At 39.8% G+C, this 22925-nt stretch overlaps 1 protein-coding gene across 1 annotated transcript in view; it reads right to left on the bottom strand.

The window, feature by feature from the left end:
• Positions 1–22925, bottom strand: part of ITGAV (integrin subunit alpha V) — an 84300-nt gene that overhangs the window by 35745 nt on the left and 25630 nt on the right. The window contains exons 3-12 of the mRNA XM_084643080.1: positions 12105–12196; positions 11516–11630; positions 9654–9715; positions 7580–7625; positions 5778–5903; positions 2781–2825; positions 2509–2552; positions 2347–2403; positions 1812–1864; positions 1183–1385 (exon numbers count right to left, since the gene is read on the bottom strand). Of these exons, the coding sequence (XP_084499206.1) occupies positions 1183–1385; positions 1812–1864; positions 2347–2403; positions 2509–2552; positions 2781–2825; positions 5778–5903; positions 7580–7625; positions 9654–9715; positions 11516–11630; positions 12105–12196 (843 nt within the window). The remainder of the gene's footprint in view (positions 1–1182; positions 1386–1811; positions 1865–2346; positions 2404–2508; positions 2553–2780; positions 2826–5777; positions 5904–7579; positions 7626–9653; positions 9716–11515; positions 11631–12104; positions 12197–22925) is intronic.

Raw genomic sequence — 22925 nt, 5'->3', positions numbered from 1 at the left:
ATGAAACAACACCTAGCAGATGTTATAACATTACTCCCTGTAAATTTATATAAAGCCGCATATTGAGAAGAAACTCTCAAATATAGTACTGTTGTCTTATGGGCATTGGGACTCATCTGCACTGAGCTGATGAAAGCAGCAGAGACAATGGTCCTGTACCATCCTGGGATGGAAAGCATGTTAACCAAATGACCCTATCACAGAGTGGAACAGTAGAGTTTAGGGAAAAGACATAGTAATGATTAAACCCTAGTAAATGAATTAATTTTAAAAAGGTGAAGATTTTGTTCAGTTACCTAACAAATGAATTAAGTCTGATTAAAATACCCTGAGCAGAAAAGCATAACAGAGTAGAAAATGAACCAGAAAAGACCGTTTGTGTCATCTAGTCAGATGATCAGAATTTTGCTGGACTATTCTTAGCCTTGATCTTACTAATGTCTTATTGAACTTGTACTTGAATGGCTGCTGAGATGTTACCTCTGCACAAGGATTCCATGTTACTAACAACTAGAAGTCCAAATATTCACTTTTGTTGAAACCACTGGCATAGACTATTTTGAGCAGCAAAACACGTTTCTTTAAAAGCTGAACATTAAAACTGTTTTCTCCTATGAAAAGAAGTTGTAACATATACACACTAATACTGGGCCTGAAATCAAATTTTTGCCTCTCATGCATGAGAAGAATCTCCTGGACAGATTATCACCTTTAATATTGTTCTTTAGATCTAGTTTGTATTTCTTGTTCTGTTTTGACTATTTCTGAACTATAACATTTCCTATGGACCAAATGAAATGCTAGAAGATCAGCTATAATCCCTAATGTATTAATCCTTCATGAAATATCCTTTGTTGAGGTTGTATTTGCTATCATAAAACCTCGAAATTTCACCAGAGCTGTCCTTCGAACTCATTATAGGAATGAGGTATTTGATCAAAGTTGCTACTGTACTTATTCACAAAAGTTCATGGACTGATATAACTGCTTAAAATAGTCATTGTTGTAGCTTAATTGGTATAGTATCTACGTGTTGTGCACATGTAACTCCTGTTAGCATTCTTGGGAATAGCATATATGCATCAAAGGGAGACTAGACCTTGGTGTCCAACAGTCTAATCTGTTTGTGTTCAGAATTCACATTTCACTATGAATTTAATAATTCACAAAATAAGGTCCTACCATTGAAGCCATCCTGGTCCAGGTCTCCCAGAGGTGCAATAGAACTGCTGAATCTCGCAAAGATCTCAAACCCATTCAGCTTTACAATCCGAAAACCTCCAGAGGCTTGTTGAAGGCATATGGAGACCTGACCCACCTCTTGAAGCTTGCCATCAGAACCACGCTCCATAAAGAGGGGGGCTCCAATAAACAAATCAGTGTAACTGTATAAAAAAAATACAGTCTTTCAACCACCCACAAGAAACTCCAGTTTCAATTTCACATGTTCTCATCACCCACTGCCACACAGAATTGTACAGTTATGGGTAAGATGAATGTTTCAAATAGATCTTTAGGCTTCACTTGTAATTTAAAGAAATTTAGTGATGAAGAAAGCATGCATTTCTTATTTGGACAGTGTAGATGACGTATTACAACTTTAAACAAAAAAATCCATGTTGAGTGCTCAAAATAAAGCGTGTTGTGCAGGGAAGCCCTAATAAAATGCAGTTAAAAAACCACAGGGAGAGAGAAATAAGTGTAATAGGACATATTCTTTAGAAAATTGCTAATTTTCTTCCAGGAAATTAATTTTGAGAGAGACAGATAACTGTTTCCACAAACAACTACAAAAAAGAAAAGGCACTTACTTATCCCCATTAATATCAGTGGCAGCTACTGAATATCCAAAATAGGCAGCCATCTGGAAAACAACAGAAGTTTTACATTTGATCCAAATATTTAAATGAGTAAATTTAAACATTAGTGTAATTTTTGCCCCTCCTCCAAAATATTTGGTACACGTCTTTCATTAGGTGCCACCAATCGTTTTTTCACTCCTTTCCCCTACTCCCTCAGTAAATTGGTCTGTTTCTAGAACAGTATAAGAAGAATTGATGACTCCTTCCCTGCAACTAGTAGAATCCAGTGGTCCGTCCTCTTTTCTAATTCTTAACAGACTAAACTGGACTACAACACCAAGCAGCATGAGCACAGCTCCAGTCCAATGACTCTTACAGGTTTCTAAAGGTTCCACAGATTACTAAAGATCCAGAGGCATGTGAGCTAACAACAAAATATATCTCCTAGAGCCATGGACTTCATATCTATGTTCTGTCATTCTGAAGAATTGTTCTCTCCTGCACCCCTACAGCCACCTCATTGGTATAAAGCAGAACTATATACCTGTTCTCCAGTAAAATTGTACAAGGATGACATATTTTTTCCATTGTAAATAGATACCTGCATAGGAAAAAGAAATGAGCTAGTAGCATGTCACTATACACTACAACAACATTTAACATTAGGTTTTTATTATTTTCAAGTTTAAGATTTCAAGTTTCCTACCATGCCCAGGGTTCTTGCTGCTCTTGGAACCCCAGATACAAAGTCTGAAACATAAGAGAAGACAACTTGGTAATGTTCAGATTCCAGTTGAGCAAAGAACAATCGCTCAAGATCGATCTTCATTTGCCTGAACCATTTTGCTCATTCCTAGAATTTTATGTATTATACTGTGTATGCATACAAGTACATTTGGGTTTGTTTGAATATTACTTCAAGTTTGCTTCCTGCTGAACACATTTTTACATACCAACAAAATAAGAACAAGGCTGTACCTTCTATGCCATCACCACTGAACTCTCCAACAGCCACCGAATAACCTGAGCAACAATAACAAAAGTGATAAGTCACTATATGAAGCTAATTAATTTTTGCTTTTCATGTAATTTCTCAACACTTCCCCTATGATCCACTTTGCCTGAACATTCTGTTGAATGATCTCAAAAGTCAATAAGATAAACAGCTATTCCAAACAGCAGATCCATTGGATAACTATATTACCCAACTAAAAATAGTCAGTTAAAGTCTGCATGAGATGCACCAATTTCAGTAGGAACAGCCATGCCCAAATGGGCAGGTTTGTTTTGCCAAATGGAGATCCACCAGTTTGAAACTGGAATGGGTAGGTTCAAACAAACATACAGAACCTAGAGATGGTCCAGAGCTGACATGTTTGGGTCCACATCTGAACTTGCCCAAAGTCAGAAAGGATGTTGCAATCCAAGTTTCTCTCTAAAGGAATCCTTTGACGAATTTATGGTAATAAAATTTGGTGGTGATCGAGACCAAACGAGGATTTACTGGTCATGTTGAAAAAGGGCACATCAGGAACCATAGCAGAATGCAGAACTATCCTAGTTCTGGACTCAGCAGTTGAATCTTGGCCCAGGTTTTGTAAAAGCGTTTTGAATAATGTCTAATACAGAGAGAGCTCCTATTGGAGATATTAATATTTAGCCTGATTTTTTTTGGTGGATATGGGGAGGTCACATAATAATTCAACTGATACCGCAGACAATGACGTGTTCTGTGTAAATTCAGAGGGCGATGGTAAAATAATCTCAAAGCTCTCTGCTAACTTAATAATACAAAAAAGCCCAATCGCAACACCAATTTTACTGATAGGAAAAAACAAACAAACAGATGCACAGTGAAGTGCACACAGCTGATGATTGATCCAGGCACGCAAGACAAAAATGCTTGGCTCCTGGGCCTCATGTCCGCTCACAAGACCTTCAGGAAAGAAAACAGGAATTTTGCGAAGACATCATTACTGGCACTTCTGCTTTTGCGAAAAGACACCTGGGATTCTGAAATGACCACAGCATTCAGGACCTCTGTAGTAATCTCATCATTCAGGAGTACATATTCCCCATTCTCCCAACCATTACACTGGGCCATTAGTCCAGTACAGTTTCAGAGGAAATAGTATTACAAAGTCACTTTTTGCAACACAACATTTTTTTTTTTTGAAGGTAACACATCCACCCAAGTACAGATCCTACTTAACCTGTCAAATCTGACAGACTCCAACATGCTCTGGTTCCATTTATTTTAGTGTGGAAGAATAGTTTCTTCCTTTAGATAAGGGTTTTACTTGGAAGTTGAAGGCACAGTATTTTTTGAGAACTTCCAGGAACTGTAGCAAGAGCAACTATATTAATTTGTTACAGTATTAAATTATGAACATGTTCAGGTCCAGATGGATTTTCCTTTTTTTTTAAAAAGACAATTATTGAAAACAAACAAAATAAAAATGTTTCCCAAACAGTCTTCTCTTAAAGGAGTCCCTGGTCCTCTGTTTTGCACATGCAGTAAGATGGATATATACCAACTATTTCTTGGAATACAGACCTCACATTGGTATCCATAGGAATTCTACACACTCACCCAAGGAACACCCTAAAACTACTCTCTCACAGAAATTTTACTCCAGGTTCCCTAGGAACATTTTTCCTTTCCTTTCTTTTGTCTAAGCAAGACCTATATAAAGCTAAATGATTACTTCCTTCACCTCTCCTGGAGGACACTTTTATTTGTTATTCCCTCAACACATTGTGTTTCAAAGAATCCAAAGGCTACTTCCAACTGCTGTATTTCTAAAGTAAATACAATATGTGTCATGGGGTGGGGGTGGATGTGGATGTGAATCTCCATATAGAATCGTATATAGTGATAAAAGGCCTCATTGAAAGCCTAGTAAAGCCAATGGAAAGACCCTGCTGGCTTCCCTGGGATTTGGCTCAGGCCCATGGAAAGTTAGCAGCATCCACTGTGCTGACAAAAATGAAACGACATCTCAAGTGAGTGTGACATATTGATGAATTGATGCGATATTGAAAAGCAGACTTTCACTTGTTCCCGACCAAAACATTTTTTTTTTAAATTGAGAAGGGGACTGCTCTAAGCATGAATTTAAACTAGAAGTAGGTTTCAAACTCTTCTAATGTTCCAGCATTTTAACATAATCTCCAGCACTTACTTATCTAGGTTTATGTAAGGGTAGGGAAATGGGTCACTGAGATAGATCTCTGTTCCCATATTAGCAGGGTCTGCTTATACACTTTTTTGGGGTCTTTTATTCTCCTTTAAGACCTCTCAGGGAAAGCTGAATTTTGAATTACCTGGGAAACTGGTATGATTTGAACAGGCAAGTCTGATTCAATGCCAGACTGGTGTACATTAGACTGATCTGTAAATGCAGATTGGGGCTTGTACCTTTACTTTCACGATTTTAAAGTAATAAAGGACTTAAGAACTAGGGGATTAGGGGATTTTCTGTGCCATGTTACACCAGCTACTGACTTAGAACACTTCTTTTTTGAAGGGCAGAGGGAGAGGATTATGGACTAATAAGTAATCCCACTGAAAGATTTCTGGTCACACATTTTTTCCCCCAAGGGCCATACAGAGTCACTGAGAAAGTGAAAAATGTCTTTGACCCCATTTAAAAAGCAAGCGCAAAGCAAATATACACGGATTAGATAACACGTCCAAGAGCTCAAGATTGACCACGTGTCACTCTCCATATTAGAGAGACAAGATGGGTGCACACACAATCCTAAATGGACAGGCATTTAGCAGGTAGAAACACTCTTATCAACTGCTATCTTTATCAACATTAACATTCAGTAAGGGTTCAAACCTGCTCCTGTTGAAACCAATGAAGTCAATAAAAGTTATTGGGTCTTTTGCAATTGGTGCAGGATCAAATCCAATGAGACTTGCTGCCATATTGATAAAAATATCCCTTTATTTTCAAAATGACCTACCCAAGTAGCTGTCATCAAAAGCAGCACTAGCGGACCGTGTTGCTAACTGGTCATCATACTTTATACTGTAGACTTTGGAATTGTATTTAGCCACAATTTCTGCCACCCGATCAGAAATGAGTTGACCTGCGAAAAAACAATACATTAAAATAGATAATTGCTCTGGTGAATTTAACTGTGAAGAATGGGACTTAATCAGAGAATGTTTGGATTCTAAATCAATAGCATTAGACTAAAGGGGAAACCTCCATTAGATAACAACAGTAGCCATTGGGAGGCATGAAAATAAAAATGTAGACCATGATCCAGCAAAGACTTCGGCTTTGTCTACAGTGGACTTTCATTGTTAAAATCTTTGTCAGGGGTGTGGAAAAAAAAACAAAACAAAAACACACACCCCCCGAATGACAAAAGTTTTACCGATGAAAAGTGACAGTCTGAACAGTGCTTTGTCAGGGGGAGAGCCTCCTGCCGACAAAGCTACCAACCCTTGTTGGGGTGGAAGTTTTTTTTGTCAGCGGGAGAGCTCTCTCCTGTCAACAAAGAGCGGCTACACTACTCGCCTTTTAGCGGCATTTCAGAATTTAGCTTAAAAGAATTGTAGGAAATTATGAAACTGCAAGCTCAGGAGCATTACTTTATTTTTAAATTACTGTTACATTTAGAATTTTTTTTCCTTTCAAGTTTTCTGTAAAAGATGACAATTTCTCCAAGGAGCTAACAAAATAAATATATATTACTAACTCAGTTTGATGAGCTTCAGTAGCATCTGTAATGCATTTTTAATCACTCTTCTTTGTTCAGGGTCTGCACTAATACAGAAACTATGTTATGTACATGGAACATGGGCAACTGCATTTGGCAGCTGCTCACTAGTGGTGGTGGCGGCGGCAGCAAGTGAGTTGGCTTTTGTATTCACAGGCTAGGTCTATGCTGCTGTTGAAAGCATGTCTCTCACCCCAGGTGGACAGATATTAACTCTGCCTGAGCTAGTGTGCTAAAAATAGCAGGGTGGACATTGCAGCACAAGCTAGCTGCCCAAGTACAAGTCCAACCGACCCCTTGAGTCCGTACTCAGGTGGCGAGCCCATGCCACCGTGTTCACACTGCTGTTTTTAGCACACATTCGCTCGAGCATAGTTACTGCGCGTCTGTCTGCCTGGCCAAGAGGACTCTTCCCCAGCTGCAGCGTAGAGACACCCACAGTGACCGTGGATGCGCAGTGGTCAGTTGAAGGCCTTCCCTCTAGGAGAAGATATATGAAATGTTCCTGTGGAAACCGTAAAGTCAGAAGTAAGGTTTGTGTTACAGCGCAGGGCAGATACACGTGGAGAACGTAGCGTATCTCTGTATCCAAAGGAAATGGAACATACTTCTCTTTGTGGGGCCCGTAGTGTGTCTCATTGACAGTGAATAATTTGATGTCTGTGTTATAAGATAGAGGAAAGACCATTTGCTTAACTTTGCACTTTCTTGCTTTTAAGGTTTTGGGTGGACAGGCAAAATATTCCCTGAGATAACCTCATCAGGCTTGAACAAAGTATTTGCCTTTAGGAACAAACACACACACTTTATGTATTTAACAGAACATTTGTATGGCTATTTAGTTAATAATCAGTGCAAAGAAGTCTTTTAAAGCTGCCTCAAATATTCAGTAAATGTTTTAAGGGGATTAAAGAAATACATTTCTCCTGTCTCATTCACTGAGATATTGATGTTTATGGAAGAGTCAAGATAGGTGGAGTGGGGAGTGGAAAATCAAAGATGTTAGCATTTTTTGTCACCTAAGTGATTTGTCTCACCTTGCCAGTAGAAACTTCCAGGTCCTCCAAGAAGTACCCTGTCTCCCTAGAAAGAATAAAATAAAATAAAAAAAATCAGAGTCCTCATTACCATACATCTAAAGAATAATAAACAATAATGAAATATATGGTAATTCTAGGAGCACACAGTTCTCTTGTACTGTAAAGTTGCGGTAGCTGTAGTAACCCAGCTGTGGTGTTAGATTTTTTTATTAGGATTTGAGATTACACGGGCCTACTAAAAGAGAATCAAAAAACAAAAAGGAAATAATTAAAAATGTTGATCTTCTAGAATGTTATTAGGTTTAACACTACTGAAGCAAATCGACATCTGCTTTTGATCAATTTCTTTTCCCTCCCCTCTGCTCCTCCCCCATCCAGCCTCTTCTTTTTAAACTCTGAACTGAATGATTCATGTCATTTTAGCTGAGACTCCTACAGGCATAATTTTAAGACAATAGAATATAGTTAGAACAAAACCCTATGACATTTTGCTAGGAGTCTGTCATATGACTGGTTTCTGTGGAGGCATGCGGACGATGCCTTCCCCTTCCCACATCCCTATTTTTTCCTTAATCAACGACAGACACATGGTACACAGAGAAGTTTTGGTTTTGATCTTTGTCTATATTACAGTAAAAGCTTTGTTACCAGTGTTGGTGGAATGGGGGGTTGACAGTTAAGTCAAAAATTCCGGTTAACTAAGAGGGAGGGAGTTTGGGTGCAGGAGGGGGCTCAGAGCTGGGGCACGGGAGGGGTTTCGGGGTACCGGCTCTGGGCAGCTCTCACCTCGGGAAGCTCCCCAAAAGTGGCGACATGTCCGGAGAGGCATGGCCAGCTGGCTCTGCATGCTGCCTCCGCCTCCAGGCGCCGCCCACATAGCTCCCATTGGCCGCAGTCCCTAGCCAATGGGAGCTGCAGAGTCAGCACTTGGGGCAGGGCAGGGGCTCCACCTAAGAGCACTAATCTCAGCCAATGGGAGCTGCGGGGGGCGGCGCCTGTGGGCGGATGCAGTGCACAGAGCCACCTGGCCGCGTCTCTCCGGACATGTCACCGCTTGCACAGAGCTGCCTAAGGTGAGTGCCGGCCAGATCCAGCACCCCGAAACCTCTCCTGCACCCCAACCCACTGCCCCGAGCCCCCTCCAACACCCAAACTTCCTCCCAGAGCCCACACCTCGCACCCTGTTCTGAAAGGCCGGATTATAAAGCTTTCTGGTTTGCAAAGTGCCGGATAACACAGCTTTTCCCGTACTTGGTATGGCTTTCATCCAGCAAAGCATGTTTGTAACTTTAAGCACGAGCAGTCCCATTTTAACCATTGAGACTACTTGTGTGCTTACAGCAATGCACATACTTATGCGCACTGCTGGATCAAACCCTGTTTTTTTTGTGATGCTTAGCTTTGTAAACATTTTGTCTATGTTTGGATTTTAAAAGAAATCAAACAAAAATAAAGAAAGAAAATTAAAAGAATATATGAAAAATACATTTTCAAACAGCAACCTACATATATAAAGAAAAAAAACATAAGGAATAGAACAAGAGCAAGAAGATACAGAAAATTTAAAGCTGTGGCTCAATAAGGAGTAGTGATTTGGGTCTAAAAGCACAGTCTACTAATGGAGTTATCAGGAGGGATTACACTGTCACTTTCAGAGCAAGTCATTCCTGCAAGAGAACTTAGTGATTTGAAGTGACCAGTGTATGCTTAAGTGTCTAATAAAATTACAAGATTACTGTAGTTTCATTTGACCTGAGGACCAGTGGCAGCAAAGATAAAACAAATAATCAGGTACCATTGACAGAAGCTGGAAATGCAGGGTACTTATGTACAGCATGATCTTTCAGAGCTTAGGTGCTAAGCACCTTGCAGGATCAGGGCTCATAATGATGGCTTGTTCCAAACTTTTTGATTAATTTACTACATTTTTACTTTCAGGAATAATGGATCTTTATTTTAAAAAATAGATACATACCTATATCAGGTACTGGTTGGAAATGCTGTAATTTATAATTGTCTGCTGAAATTGAAAATGTGTGAAAACAGGCTACATCCAATGAGCATCACATACCTTTGTAAAATCAATGCTAAAGCCTCCTTGACAAAATCCCTGTCCATCAGCATCAATAATTGCTACAAAAAAAAGATAGGTAGAGAGCGATAAATTAAACTTTGTGACAGGAAATGGTAAGATGGTTATAATTACATTGATCCATTCTGCTCAAACATTCTTGGATGGCCAGAGCCTGGATTGGGTTAACTTGAACTCCAGGTGATTTTGGTTTGGTGTCAGGGAGATTTTTGTCCCATCCTCTGAAGCAGTGGTCAAAAGCCAGAGGTCAGATACCAAGTTAGGTGCTTCAATAGTTTGTTCTAATATGGCAAAGCAGATATTTCTTCCTGTTCTTCAACTCATAATCAAATAACTTTAGGATTAGTTCTAGGCCTAGCTGAATAGAAGTAAATGGTAACTCCATATTCCTGCTGAGTTAAATTCCAAAGGTCTTTGGGAAAAATAGATGTAAAGTATCTGGAAAAAGGAACGTATTTTTCTCTTTCTATGCAAAAAAACCAGAAAGCTATATAATTATAATATATTTCAAGGGTTGTCTGAAGAAGAAGAAAAAGCATTCCAGGGCTGACAGTTCCCATGCTAGGATTTAGCCTAGAGAGAGTTTTTATGACTGAGTTAATCCCCTGAATATACAGCTTTAGGGCAGAAATGTGACAGGCCCTTATTTATAACAGTGTGACTAGTTGAATATTCGTTAAGTTTAAGACATAGTCGTTTATGCTCCTTTTATGTTGGATGACTATGGAATGCACTCCCTGCTGTTCTGCAGAACTTCTCATGCTTTGTGTGTATAAAATAAGATCTTCTACACTTTCCACAGTATGCATCCGATGAAGTGAGCTGTAGCTCACGAAAGCTTATGCTCAAATAAATTGGTTAGTCTCTAAGGTGCCACAAGTACTCCTTTTCTTTTTGCGAATACAGACTAACACGGCTGTTACTCTGAAACCTGTCAGTCCGTTTTGTGATTCAAAAGTAGGTTAAAGAAATATGGTAACAAATTTAAAAAGTAATCTCTTATTCTGAGTGCTCAAGTTGAGACACCTTGGGTCTGATTTCAGAGGTGTGAGCCACCGCAGGCCCTACTGATATGACCAGGGTTTGTGGGTGCTCAACACTTTCAAACAAATAGGCTCACAATATCTGAAATGGAGAACAAAAAACATGAAGGCACCAAAAATCAGAGACCACTTTTGAAAATGTTACCCTAAATTTACTGCTACTTTTTAGTTGCTGTTATTTGACACAGCTAAGCTGCACAGAAGTGGGACTGTTCTATGCAGGGCACTTTGTACTCATAATATGTTGCAGTATCCTAGTTATTTCTCTTCTTCAGTAGTTTACTGGCAGAAACTTTAATCTGCCATGGCACATTTAAAACAGTTAAAAAGGAGTATCAATTGGAGCATTAATATTATATTAATAATTCCAGAATCAGAAATTCATGCCTTGGAGGTTGCAATAGAGCAACATCCACATCTCAGAAGGAAAGTGGGCTCATTTTGAATGCCACACCAATCATCAATGAACTGTGAAATTCTGGATTTTTCAAAGTTCTGGGACATTTGGATCCATGGTCTTAGTTTGATCCACTGTAGGGAATGGGGGGGGGACCCGACATCTGTGAAATTTAAATGCAAATCCTGAACACCTCGAAAGGTCAGAAGTGCCCAGACTTGGGGCTCTGGGTCAGGCTCCTCCCCAGTTGCCAGAAGGATAAATGCCAACCTGACCATGGAAAAAAAGGGAAGGCACAAAACAGATTCTCTTCTTACTCCCCTTACAAATATACATAAAATTGATGTAACAGAAATGAAACTGAAATTACTAAGTTAAACAACAAAACCTTCTATACATACTCGATCTGCAGGGAGCATATTCAACAGCCTTAGATCCATCATGAAGGTAACAAGTTCCTACAGGCTCTCTCTCCTGTTTCGCTTCAGTTCTCCAGTGATACAAGGGAGCACAGGCCTGAGGAAAAGACATGACAGTCTATAAAACAGATCTCTTTCAGAATGCCTGAGCAGGTTGGATGGATCTTTGCACCACTGTTCTACTGCATGCCCAAGGAAAAATGACTCAAAAGCACTGCTTTTAGTAAAAATAAAGCACATTACCTACACAATGGGCAGTTGTAACAACCTTAGACGAGGAATAGTCCACTTGTATTTTAGAAATGTGCATTCGTTGATAGAAGGCTGTTTACAACTCTCATAAAAGTCTGTTGGGAAGGGCTTTAGAGGAATTTTTCAGAAATAACTTCAATGTCCACTAGTCATGAATTATACTAGACTTTCCCTAGCACAAGAAGAAAAGCCAGCCAATAAACTCCAAATGAGAAACTCAAGTTGGATGGCAAGGCTATGTTTAATTCTGAATTGTCACAGTCCTTCCATTGCAGTTTTTTCCTGTAGAAGTGTCCAAAAGCAAGCAAGCAAGACTTACTAGAATTTTATCATTTTTAGACCTCACGGATGCTCCAAACCACTGATGAGACTTAAATTCCAGTGGATCATTAGGTGCAAAATTTCTATCGCCTGCAAAGAAAATTAAAAACACAGCATTATTTCATGAGCGCCAAGTGATCTTTAGAGAAACAATACGAATACAAACAGAGATAAAAAGCAAGCCAAAACCAATAATATTTGAGGGCAGAAATAGCTTTGATAGAAGTAATTTTTTTCTGATGTGCTTATATATTTATGGGATACATGACTATTTACCAAACATGTAAGAAGCATAGGCAGAATGCTGAATTACTGTAAGAACACAAATGTTGCAATTTCCACTCTGAATGTTATCAAATCAAGTAAAGATTCAAAAAATATACCAACTGATATGATCAGTCACAAAGCAGGAGTAAAGTTTTGCTGTCTACAGTAACCAAGGAGTTAAAACGTAAGTAAGTTGAATAAGACAGTTATGGCTAACTTGCACATTCCTAAGGATGTATGTGCATTGACTTCATACTTTAAGTTAATTCCCCTTCACTTTCCTGAGTACGCCCATGTATACATGCCCTAAAAGTTAACTGTTGTTGTGGAAGCTTGGGAGGAGTAAGTTAACTTGAATGGTTTCTTGTGTAAGTGTAAATGTAAAAATCATCTAACATACTCAGTCCTGATCCTTCTCCCATTGAGAGCAATGGAAATTTTGCCATTTCAGTGAGAAGATAATCAAACCCCTAGGGTACAGCACTCAGAGTGGGAGATAACTAAGGGCTTGTCTACAGAGGGGAAATAGCCTGGAATAGCCTGAAAATGGATTAACCTAGAGGCACTTTTAGTACACAAACGAGAGTCCGTACAGGGAGGTAGTGAAGAATAGTTACTGCAGTTTAAAACCACACCCTAGCTTATTTTTCAATAGCTTCCTTGTATAGACAAGACATAAAAATTACTGATATTTTGCTATGTCTGAGTTTAAAGTATCAGCAAGCTGACTAGTTGATACATCAGTCCCACATGCTGCAAAAAATACCCTTTCTTGTGAATCAGCAGCTCTGTTACTCAATAATTGTGACTACTTGAATCAAAACTTCCTTGTACATTATACACCTTGTAAGGAAATCTCTGTGTCCATAGGCATGCTATTATTTCCTGATGGGGAAATCCTGCGGAAAGGAAAACAAAGCAGACTCCAGTCTCCGCAGGCAGCTAAAAACAAACAGGTGGCTGGATAACCCTTAGTCTGATCTTCATCCAGAACAACACAGAAACCAAGACAAGTTTTTCAAAGAGAAAAGTATTTTATTTTTCTAATTTCAATAGCATAAAGAGGCCAATAAAAAAGACATTTCAGTCCCTTCTGCTCTCTCACCATATTCCTATTTAATACTTCAGTGGCCAGTAAAAGTGAACATCTCTCCACCATAGGGTGACCATATAGCAAGTGTGAAAAATCGGGACAGGGGGTGGGTATATAAGTAGGTAATAGGAGCCAATATAAGAAAAATCCCCAAATATCGGGACTGTCCCTATAAAATCGGGACATCTGGTCACCCTACTCCATGATCAGCAGCCTGTAGATTTATATTACCACCCAGCAGTAGCAGAATTTGGTCAATTTCTGTCTGGAGCAGAAATCTGTAATTTGGAGTCAGGTATCTTCTGAATGTGATTTGATTATTTACAGTATGTACACAAGTCCTGTAATCTTTCAACAGGTTTGGTAACACAGCACAGAGGCAAACCCCCTTCTTCCAGAATCCTCAGGGAAGGCACTTTTTGCTCTGACTCCAGAAACATCTGTCTAGTCTCTGAGGGGTCCCCGCAAGTCTCTCTCTTTACAGGCTAATCCCTTCAATTTTACACCTGGGGAACTCCTAATCCAGGCTGCTCACCAAGGCTTCATGACCTGGAAAAGTGAACCTGGGGCTCTGTAGTACCAAGGAAGTTGGAACCTCAATGCTTCAAGTGTCAGACAAAGGAGAATGTTTTAACCCACACAATAACAATACCCTTAATGATGTGTTGGGTTGTGATTACTGTATGCCCTCTAACTCTTTTTATGGGGAGTTTTATCCCAGGTGCTTCCATCTCAGTGATTATGCAACCATTAAGCACTTTTTGCCATAACAGTATTAAAAAGGTAGAGAATGAGGTAGGATTAAAAAAAAAAAGAAAAAGAAAAAAAATTAGTTTCCCTAATTAAAGCTTTCCCTATGCTGACGAAAATTGGAGTCTGCAATATATCTAGGACTTGACTTAACTGAGTTGTAGGTTAACAGTTGAATTTTCTAAAGCATCCTGCATGACTGTGCTCCCACTGAAATCAAGCACTGAGTGCTTTTGAAAAATTCCACTCTAAACTTCTAGAAAGGTACCCACCTTGTATAAGGCTATGTCTACACTGGCAATTGAACGACAAAACTTTGGTCTTTCAGAGGTGTTAAAAACAACAAAACCCTGAAAGACAAAAAAGTTTTGCAACGACAAGTGCCAGCGTGAACAGTGCGTTGTCAGCAGGAGCGCTCTCCTGCCGACAATGCAAATGCAAACGATGCTTGTTGGGGGTGGAGGATTTTTTGTCAGCAGGAGAGCCGACAAACAGCGGCTACACTGCATGACTTAGCGGCATGGCTGTAGCGACACAGCCGTGTCACTAAAAGCTGTGTAGTGTAGACATAGTCTAGGGAGTCTGGCAACTCGCTGTTGGGGTGGGACGAGAGATTTAGGCATAGTTGTTTGGGTACATTCTACAAACACAGAAAATGATACCTTTTGTTCTTCTGCACGCACATGCTCAGAAGTGTTTAACATACAGTATTAATGCACAAATGTTTGACATGAGAGATTAAAATTTTGTAACTAAGCCTTACAAAGAAGCTCAGTTACTAAACAAAGTAATCATATTGCATAAGCAGGGTTTGGACAAAGAGAGAAAAAACAACTGGCTCTTCTCTCAAGCAAGGCAAAAACATCTCACCTACATGTATCAACAAGTGAGAACTATATGCACTGCAACAGCTTCTCCCTAGCAGCTTTTTGTAGATTGTGCCAAAAGTTAATGTTTCATGAGTGTATTGGTTAGGCCTAATTTACTTTCAGTGACTGCCAGGCTAGAGTCCTAAGTGTGCAATACTGATAATCAATAAAAGAAAAGAAGTACTTGTGGCACCTTAGAGACTAACCAATTTATTTGAGCATAAGCTTTCGTGAGCTACAGCTCACTTCCTCAGATGCATTCAGTGGAAAATACAATGGGGAGATTTATTTACACAAAGAACATGAAACAAAGGGTATTACCATACACACTGTAATGAGAGTGATCACTTAAGGTGTGCTATTACCAGCGGGGCGGGGGGGGGGGGCACCTTTTGTAGTGATAATCAAGGATAGTGATTATCACTACAAAAGGTTTCCTTGTACTTGTGGCACCTTAGAGACTAACAAATTTATTTATGCTCAGATAAATGTGTTAGTCTCTAAGGTGCCACAAGTACTCCTGTTCTTTTTGGGTACAAGAGTTCACAAGCTAAAACCAATGTAAGACATTTTGGTGGACAATTTTTTGTACTATTTATTTTGGAATAAACCAAAGATAAGAAAATTACATCTAGATACTATAAGAACATAAGAATGGCCATACAGGTCAGACCAAAGGTCCATCCAGCCCAGTATCCTGTCTGCTGACAGAGGCCAATGCCAGGTGCTCCAGAGGGAGTGAACCTAACGGGTAATGATCTAGTGATCTCTCTCCTGCCATCCATCTCCACCCTCTGACAAACAGAGGCTAGGGACACATTCCTTACCCATCCTGGCTAACAGCCATTAATAGACTTAACCTCCATGAATTTATCCAGTTCTCTTTTAAACCCTGTTATAGTCCTAGCCTTCACAACCTCTTCAGGCAAGGAGTTCCACAGGTTGACTGTGTGCTGAGTGAAGAAGAACTTCCTTTTATTTGTTTTAAACCTGCTGCCCATTAATTTCATTTGGTGGCCCCTAGTTCCCATAATATGAGAACAAGTAAATAACTCTTCCTTATTCACTTTCTCCACACCACTCATGATTTTATATACCTCTATCATATCCCTCCTTAGTCTCCTCTTTTCCAAGCTGATATTTTAAATCAACAACTTTACAAACTGATTCATATCTTACAGTTATTTAAAAATGTAAAACCATCTCAGTGAGCATGTCTCCATAACCATAATGTTGCCGACCCCAAGCAAATAAATAAATAAAATTGGTCAGGTCCTCAAAAATCATGATATTGTCTTAAAAATCATAAGGTTTGAAAAATAATTAATTGGGGCTTCTTTTTATTTGCTTTCTGGTTTGGGGGCCTCAGAGTTCAATTTTGTTATGCTTTTGTCCACCGGCTAGAAATTTTTTAAATGGAAGCTGAGATTTTCACGTAACCATCAATTGACTGTACTACCTGGGGCTTTAATACCAAATACCAGGAGACTTGTGACTAAAGAAAAGAGTTGGAAACACTTTCACTGTTAACCCCTGCCCATTCTCTCCATTTTGTTTGTTGCATCATCTTCTCTTGTTTTAAACTTAAATTGTAAGCTCTTTGGGGCAGATTCTCTCCCCTACTATGAATCTGTACAGCACCTAGCACAATGGACAATTTGGTTTCTTTGCAGTACAAATAAAATAACTACAAAATGAAAATCCAGTGCAGACCTGACCCGTCCCCTTCCCTTGCAAAGTAAAATGCAACTTTAATCCCAACCAAAAAATCCCCTCAGGAAAAATATCATCTAAGTAGGCCTTGCAGCATGCTCCACTGTCAACTGACCAGAGTTCCACACAGAAAACACCATGCCACCAGATCCTCTCCTGTTTAAATCCAAAGCCATTGGGCTTGTCTTCACGGCTAAAAGAGCTGTGTTTTTTACCTTGAGGTAGCTAATGCGCATAAGGTATCCTGAGGTAATAACCCAGTGAAGACAAGACACTTAGATTGACCTTGAAGTAAACACACTGAGGTCAGCCCTACTGCCTCCTCCCCACTCCCCCGCAGACTAACAGCAGCAAATTTACCTCACAGTTTAAAAAAAAAAAAAAGGGGCCTCGTCTTCATGATGTCTTTACCACGGGATAGCCCACGCCCATTAGTTACCCCTCAGTAAAAAATCAGCTGCTTTTTTTTTTTTTTAAAAGGCATTGAAGACAAGCTCATTAGGTCAACTGCAATGGTATCAACAAGGAGCGAGGTGCCTTTGAGGGTACCGTCTACACTACAAACAGACTCCTGTGACAGCATGTCTCAGCCTAGGTCAACTGATTTGGGCTCGTGCTACGGGGCTAAAAATAGCAGTGTAGCCATTCAGACTTCAGTTGAATCCAGGCTCTGAGACCCTCTCCTTCTCCCTCACTCAGTTTCAGAGCCTGCAATCCAGCCCGAATGTCCACACTGCTATTTTTAGCTCCATAGTGGGAGCCCGAATCAGCTGATCTGGGCTGTGAGACCCTCTGCTGCAAATCTTTTTTGCAGTATAGACATATCCTAAAATAGCCAGGGTCTAACCATGCAGGGCTTCTTAGGTCAAAACCAACACAGGTGGATAACATAGTTAACCTTCCTGCTCTAACAGTTTCTACAGCAGCGTTCATTGTTCTTTTATTTTAACTCTTTTGTAGCTTCTCAAGGCTGCCTAATGAAAACCTGTGTATGTACCCCACACTGGGCCAGCAACCAAAGAGTTAATAAAGGCACTGCTGGCCAAGGCTGATCGGAAGTCTTGCAGCAGCTGGAAGGCTGGGAAACAGAGGGGTGGGTGGCTACCAGAGTAGCGAGCAGGTTAGAGAAAGGAACTACTAAAGAGCTGCCCAGAAACAACAGCTCAGGAGGGGATGAACTGATGGACAGGCTGGAGAGCCTGCAGAGATCCAGGGGAAGCAGCTGTGGGCACTGTCAGAGTCAGAAGAACCCTGATTTTCCTTATCTAACTTGAGGGCCTTGAACTGGAACCCAGTGGAGTGAGCAGTCCTGGGTTCCCCTATCAACCCCCGGTGGACCTGGAACTGGAGAAAGGCTTTTCAGACTCCCGCGCACCAGAATTAGATGGACAGCTCCCCTCGGTTGGATGAGCCCAGGGGCTGTGCCATAAATGGCCAGAGGGGGCACTGTTGCACTGACGCACTACCTCACAATGCCTTTAAAACACTGCGTCCAATTTTTAAATGGGTATTTGAACACACACCTAGGAGGTATACCTTTTGCTCAGACAGATTTGTTAATTTTTTAAACTACATCTACAAGTCCCCTTGCCAAATTAAAATGCATCCATTACAAGGGACACAGTTGGTGGGTAAGAGACATGCCAGATTCTTTTAGAAGGTAAATCATGGAAAACACAAATTAAACACAGGCACGTAAGTACAACTACTTTGTATGTTAATAAATACATAGGTTTGATGAAACATTTTTAAAATGATTACTGTAATATACAAACAAAAATATATCTAGGTTTAAAGAACTGACCTACTTCAACGATTTTTGATAAGGGGTGCGAGAATATATTTTGAGAACCAAAGGAGTGCAGGCTGCAGTAAAGGTTAAGAACCTCTGGTCTAGAAGATACATACAAACAAACAGGCATGCACTCAAGGACTGAAGTGCGTGCACATCTGAATGTACTGATGAATCACACATCCACCATGTACACATTTCAAGAAGTTAGCAGATAATGGTTTAAAGATTTGATACACTAAAATGGGAAGAAAACAAAAATCTGTATCAGAATACGTTTCAAAACACAAGGAAGTATTCAAAGGTTTTTAAAAAATCAGGAGAAAAGGATGAAAGTTGAGTGTATGCAGTGCAAATGGTGTGGCCAATTGTTAAATGTAAATATTTATAGGCTAATAGTTCTAAGTCTACAACAGCAAACTGTTTATTCAGATGAAAAGTTTTATTTGGGGATTAGAAATATATTGTTTTCTTAAACTCAGGGGTAGTATTGTGTTTTGAGTTCAGTTTTAGTTCTGCAGCAAACCACATTGAATTCCTTTCATCAAAGCATTAACCTATTGAATCCCCCCTCCCCCCCCCGTACTTCTGTCCACCACAATAAACCCTGGTATTTACCCAGAAAAAATAATTTTGCACCTATTTTCACCTGTTTTTGTTGCTGTAGTGAAACTCCCCAGAAACATTAAATAAAATAAAAACTGAAAACGAAGGGCCCTAATCATGGGGTACATGTCACAAATAAAAATGAACGTATAAATGCCTGATTTATGTTGGGGCTTTTCCTTTGTGTATCTGTTCCACCATCCTACTTATCATGATCTTATGTATCTTTCCATTAGGGAAAAAGACCTAATGTGCCAACTCAGTAGTGCCCAGCCCCTTGAAATCTCACCCCTAGGACTTTTTCCTCTTCCTAGTCAGAGCAGGCAACTACTCCAAACAAAAAGTGCCTTCACCTAACTGGTCCTAACACAATTATTCCTTGATACATTCCAGTTCTATTATATTCAAGCCTCCTGCTCAAGAACAAACTTGGTATCCTTTAATGATTAGTTTTGTGGGTGTATTTTTTGCTGTTGGAGAAATGGGACATTGACATTATTATATTAAATAGGACTTAAATTTAAATCTGGAAGTTGGGATGGAGAAAAATGGCACGAAGAAGAGGAGATTAACCACTCTCTGTCAAAGAAGGCAGAGACATTCAAGGAGGGGGAGGTTTATTTCTGACATATTTTTGCCCACCAGTCTGCTACAGTCTATGCCTCCTTCATTCAATATAAATGCTATTTGCTATATAAACAATGGTGAAGTTACTGTTAAGTGACCTGCAAGTTGTGCTATGCAAACCTTGACATGCTTGGAAGCAGGAACTCATGAAAACTGCATGGTAATGAGAAGATCGGACTGTAAACACTGTCCCCCTCTCCAAGTGAGAGTCTGAATTGAGGTAATCGTATGAGTCAAGACAAGAGGCACTGAACTGGTGACATTTGGCCCAGACTATGAATACTTAAAAAGCTGTAAAATTTAAAGTCTGACCTAATTTACAGAATAGATTAAAGTCTCTTCAGTAAAATCAGGACTGGTGCAGTTAAAATGAGTTTTAATAAATGGAAACTTAATGCAGCTAGTGAAAAAAAGGCAACCTTATAAAATATACAGGCATGCTCTTCTCAGAAAGCAGTATTGTAGATGGTTTGAAGCTGGACATCTTCCACTTAAAATCTGAATAAAGGTTTCAATGCGGGGGATTGTGAGCCAAGAGGGCAAATGTTAATCATCATTTAAAAGTCCCATGCTGTGAAGGGACTGACTCCTGCATGAATATCACTTGTTTAGCAAGGCTGTTTGGATAATGACCCAGTGATAAAAGGGAACACAAAGCTCCTGCTTACCTCTCATTGGGGAAGAGAATCCTGTTACTTCCTCCAGGCTCTGTTGGAGCAACAGAATTCACCACCACCACCTCATCTGATGTAAGCAAGAAGCTGTGTGTTCCAGCTAGTCCTTAAATCATGACCTAACTACACCCAGTGAAACAGTATTCTGGCAGAAATCTACCTAATCACAAACACACACACACAATGAGTGATTTCTCCAGCGTTGGGAACTGACAGCACATTGGTAAGGTTTTACACATGTAACACCTCTCCCTGCGCTGTAGTCACTGGAATTACCCTGAGCCTGATTCAGATTTCACTTACTCCAAGGTAAATCACAGAGATGACCGTTGGGTTTCAACAGAGCTACAGGAGCGTAAAGGAGGAGTTAGCAAGATTAGAATCGATCCCTCTCATTACAAATGGGAAAATAACCTTCACACAGGTGATTGGTTTGTTTTTGAGATTACCAGGTTAAATCTCTGCCCATGTCAGTGGCCAGATCTACACTACCACTTACTTTGCTATAATTTTACATTATTCACGGCATACAGCATTTTCACCAAATGTGTTACAACAGCGCAGCTGCACCAATGTAGCACTTCTAGTGTGGGCTAGTCCTACACATTTAAAAACCAATATCTTGCTAAAAGTGGATAATTTCCAAAGATACCAACTTCCCTAGTCCTGAGATCCACTGATGAAAAGTGCTATACAACAGCTATATTATCATCCCAGCTTCCCTTCTTTATCCTGCTCTAGGGAAAAGCAGGAGTTCCCCACTATTTCCTCCTCAGTATACATAAATTTGCCTTCAGGAGTTTTGTTCAAGTTCACAACATGCTAGTTCTGCCCTTAGCTCTCTATCAGAAGTTCCTAAACTGTGGAACACTGAAAGGATGAAGCTGCACAACGCAGCTAATACGCCCTCCTAAAACTAAATAGGTCACAGACAGAGCCAGGCCAGACTGGGCCTTCCAAACAAAGCCTTTTATTGTCTAGAATCACCCCCACTTCAGTATGGAAGGAAGCTGGGAAATGTAAGAGGGGGTAAGAGGGGACTAGTATTTATTAATTATTATTATTTCCCTTTGAAAACCTTATTTCTCTTTTAGCATGGATCAAAACAATCTATCTCAAACAAATTTCAGCCAAAATGAATTCAGGACAACTCCTTCATAAAGACTGTGGTAGACTAAATGTGGGCAGTGGAAGAATACAGCTAACTGGGAAAGTGCCAAACTGTACCCGGTCAGACTTAGCCTACCTAACTTTTTTTCCCTGGAGCAATCAGGAAAAAACTGGAAGGGACTCAAACATTTCAACCAGTACATGAAAACCCCAGACTTGAAGCTTGGTAATTTTTTGTAGATGTTTTTCCCCGTTCCCGATTGCAGGAAGTGATACAGAACAGGCAGAGAGTTCTGAAGAAATCCTCATTGCCAGGAAAAAGACAGACTAACAGTGAGTCACAATTGGTGGTTAAAATTGTGTGTGTGTGTAAGATACAAAAATAAAGAGGTGGGGACACAGTTTATCACTGGGGAGCCAGCACTTTCTGTGCTAAAATGGAATTTGCCAAAGAAATCTGTAACTCATTAGCATGGAATTTCAAAGTTGTTTTAAGAGCATATTTTACTTTAAAATTGTTTAATGGAACTTTCTGTATTTTGTCAGATAACTCAGTATGTGAATTAGCAAGGAATCTCTTGAAGCAGGGACTCAAAAATACATGTTATGGAGCTCAGTGCACAGGGCTGTACACAGAGGCATTTTGAAACGTAACAGTCACATTTTCCCAATCTAATACGCAATTCAAGAGCTCACAAGTACACTGCATTGGAACTTTAACAAGAAAGTTTGTCATTGCAAACTTAAAACTTTTTACTATTCTTTTCAAAAGCTTATGGGATTCCAAACAATGCCCTAAACATTTTTGAAAAAGGAAGAGTTAATTTCAATCTTGCAGGCGTGATACTCAAGAGAATTGCAAGAGACTTTAAAGGAAGAAGAATATAAATTTCCTTTTTGGAAGCAAGCACATAACAGAATCTTTTGGTTCACGTTCATTTTCTACATATTGCTCACATGTGTGCAATCTGATGACTCCAACTGGTCATGTAGGTCCTTGAAAAGTGTGCGTGTGCCCGGAATAAAATTTCATAGCTTTTAGTGATCCACTCCCCCAAAATCCTATGGCAAAATAATGGAGGCATTTATCTAGACTGCATAAAGCCAGTAAAGGTTACGCACCCTGACATTCACTACATCACTGGTAACAAAAAAATCTTAATGTGCCTTGTACGCCGCTGCTAGTGGGTGTGTAGTGTAGATGTAAACTAGGAATCAGAGATTTTCAGAAAAAGCTCCATGTAGGTGCGCAGTTAGGGTTGCCAGGTGTCCAGGTTTCAACCAGAATGCCGGCAACTCTGGTCGGCACCACTGACTG

This window comes from Lepidochelys olivacea (genome assembly GCF_965140295.1).
Source record: "Lepidochelys olivacea isolate rLepOli2 genome assembly, chromosome: 11".
In the NCBI taxonomy this organism is placed as follows: Eukaryota; Metazoa; Chordata; order Testudines; family Cheloniidae; genus Lepidochelys; species Lepidochelys olivacea.
Note: the sequence above shows the minus strand (reverse complement) of the source record. Positions and strands in the feature narration are given on the sequence as shown.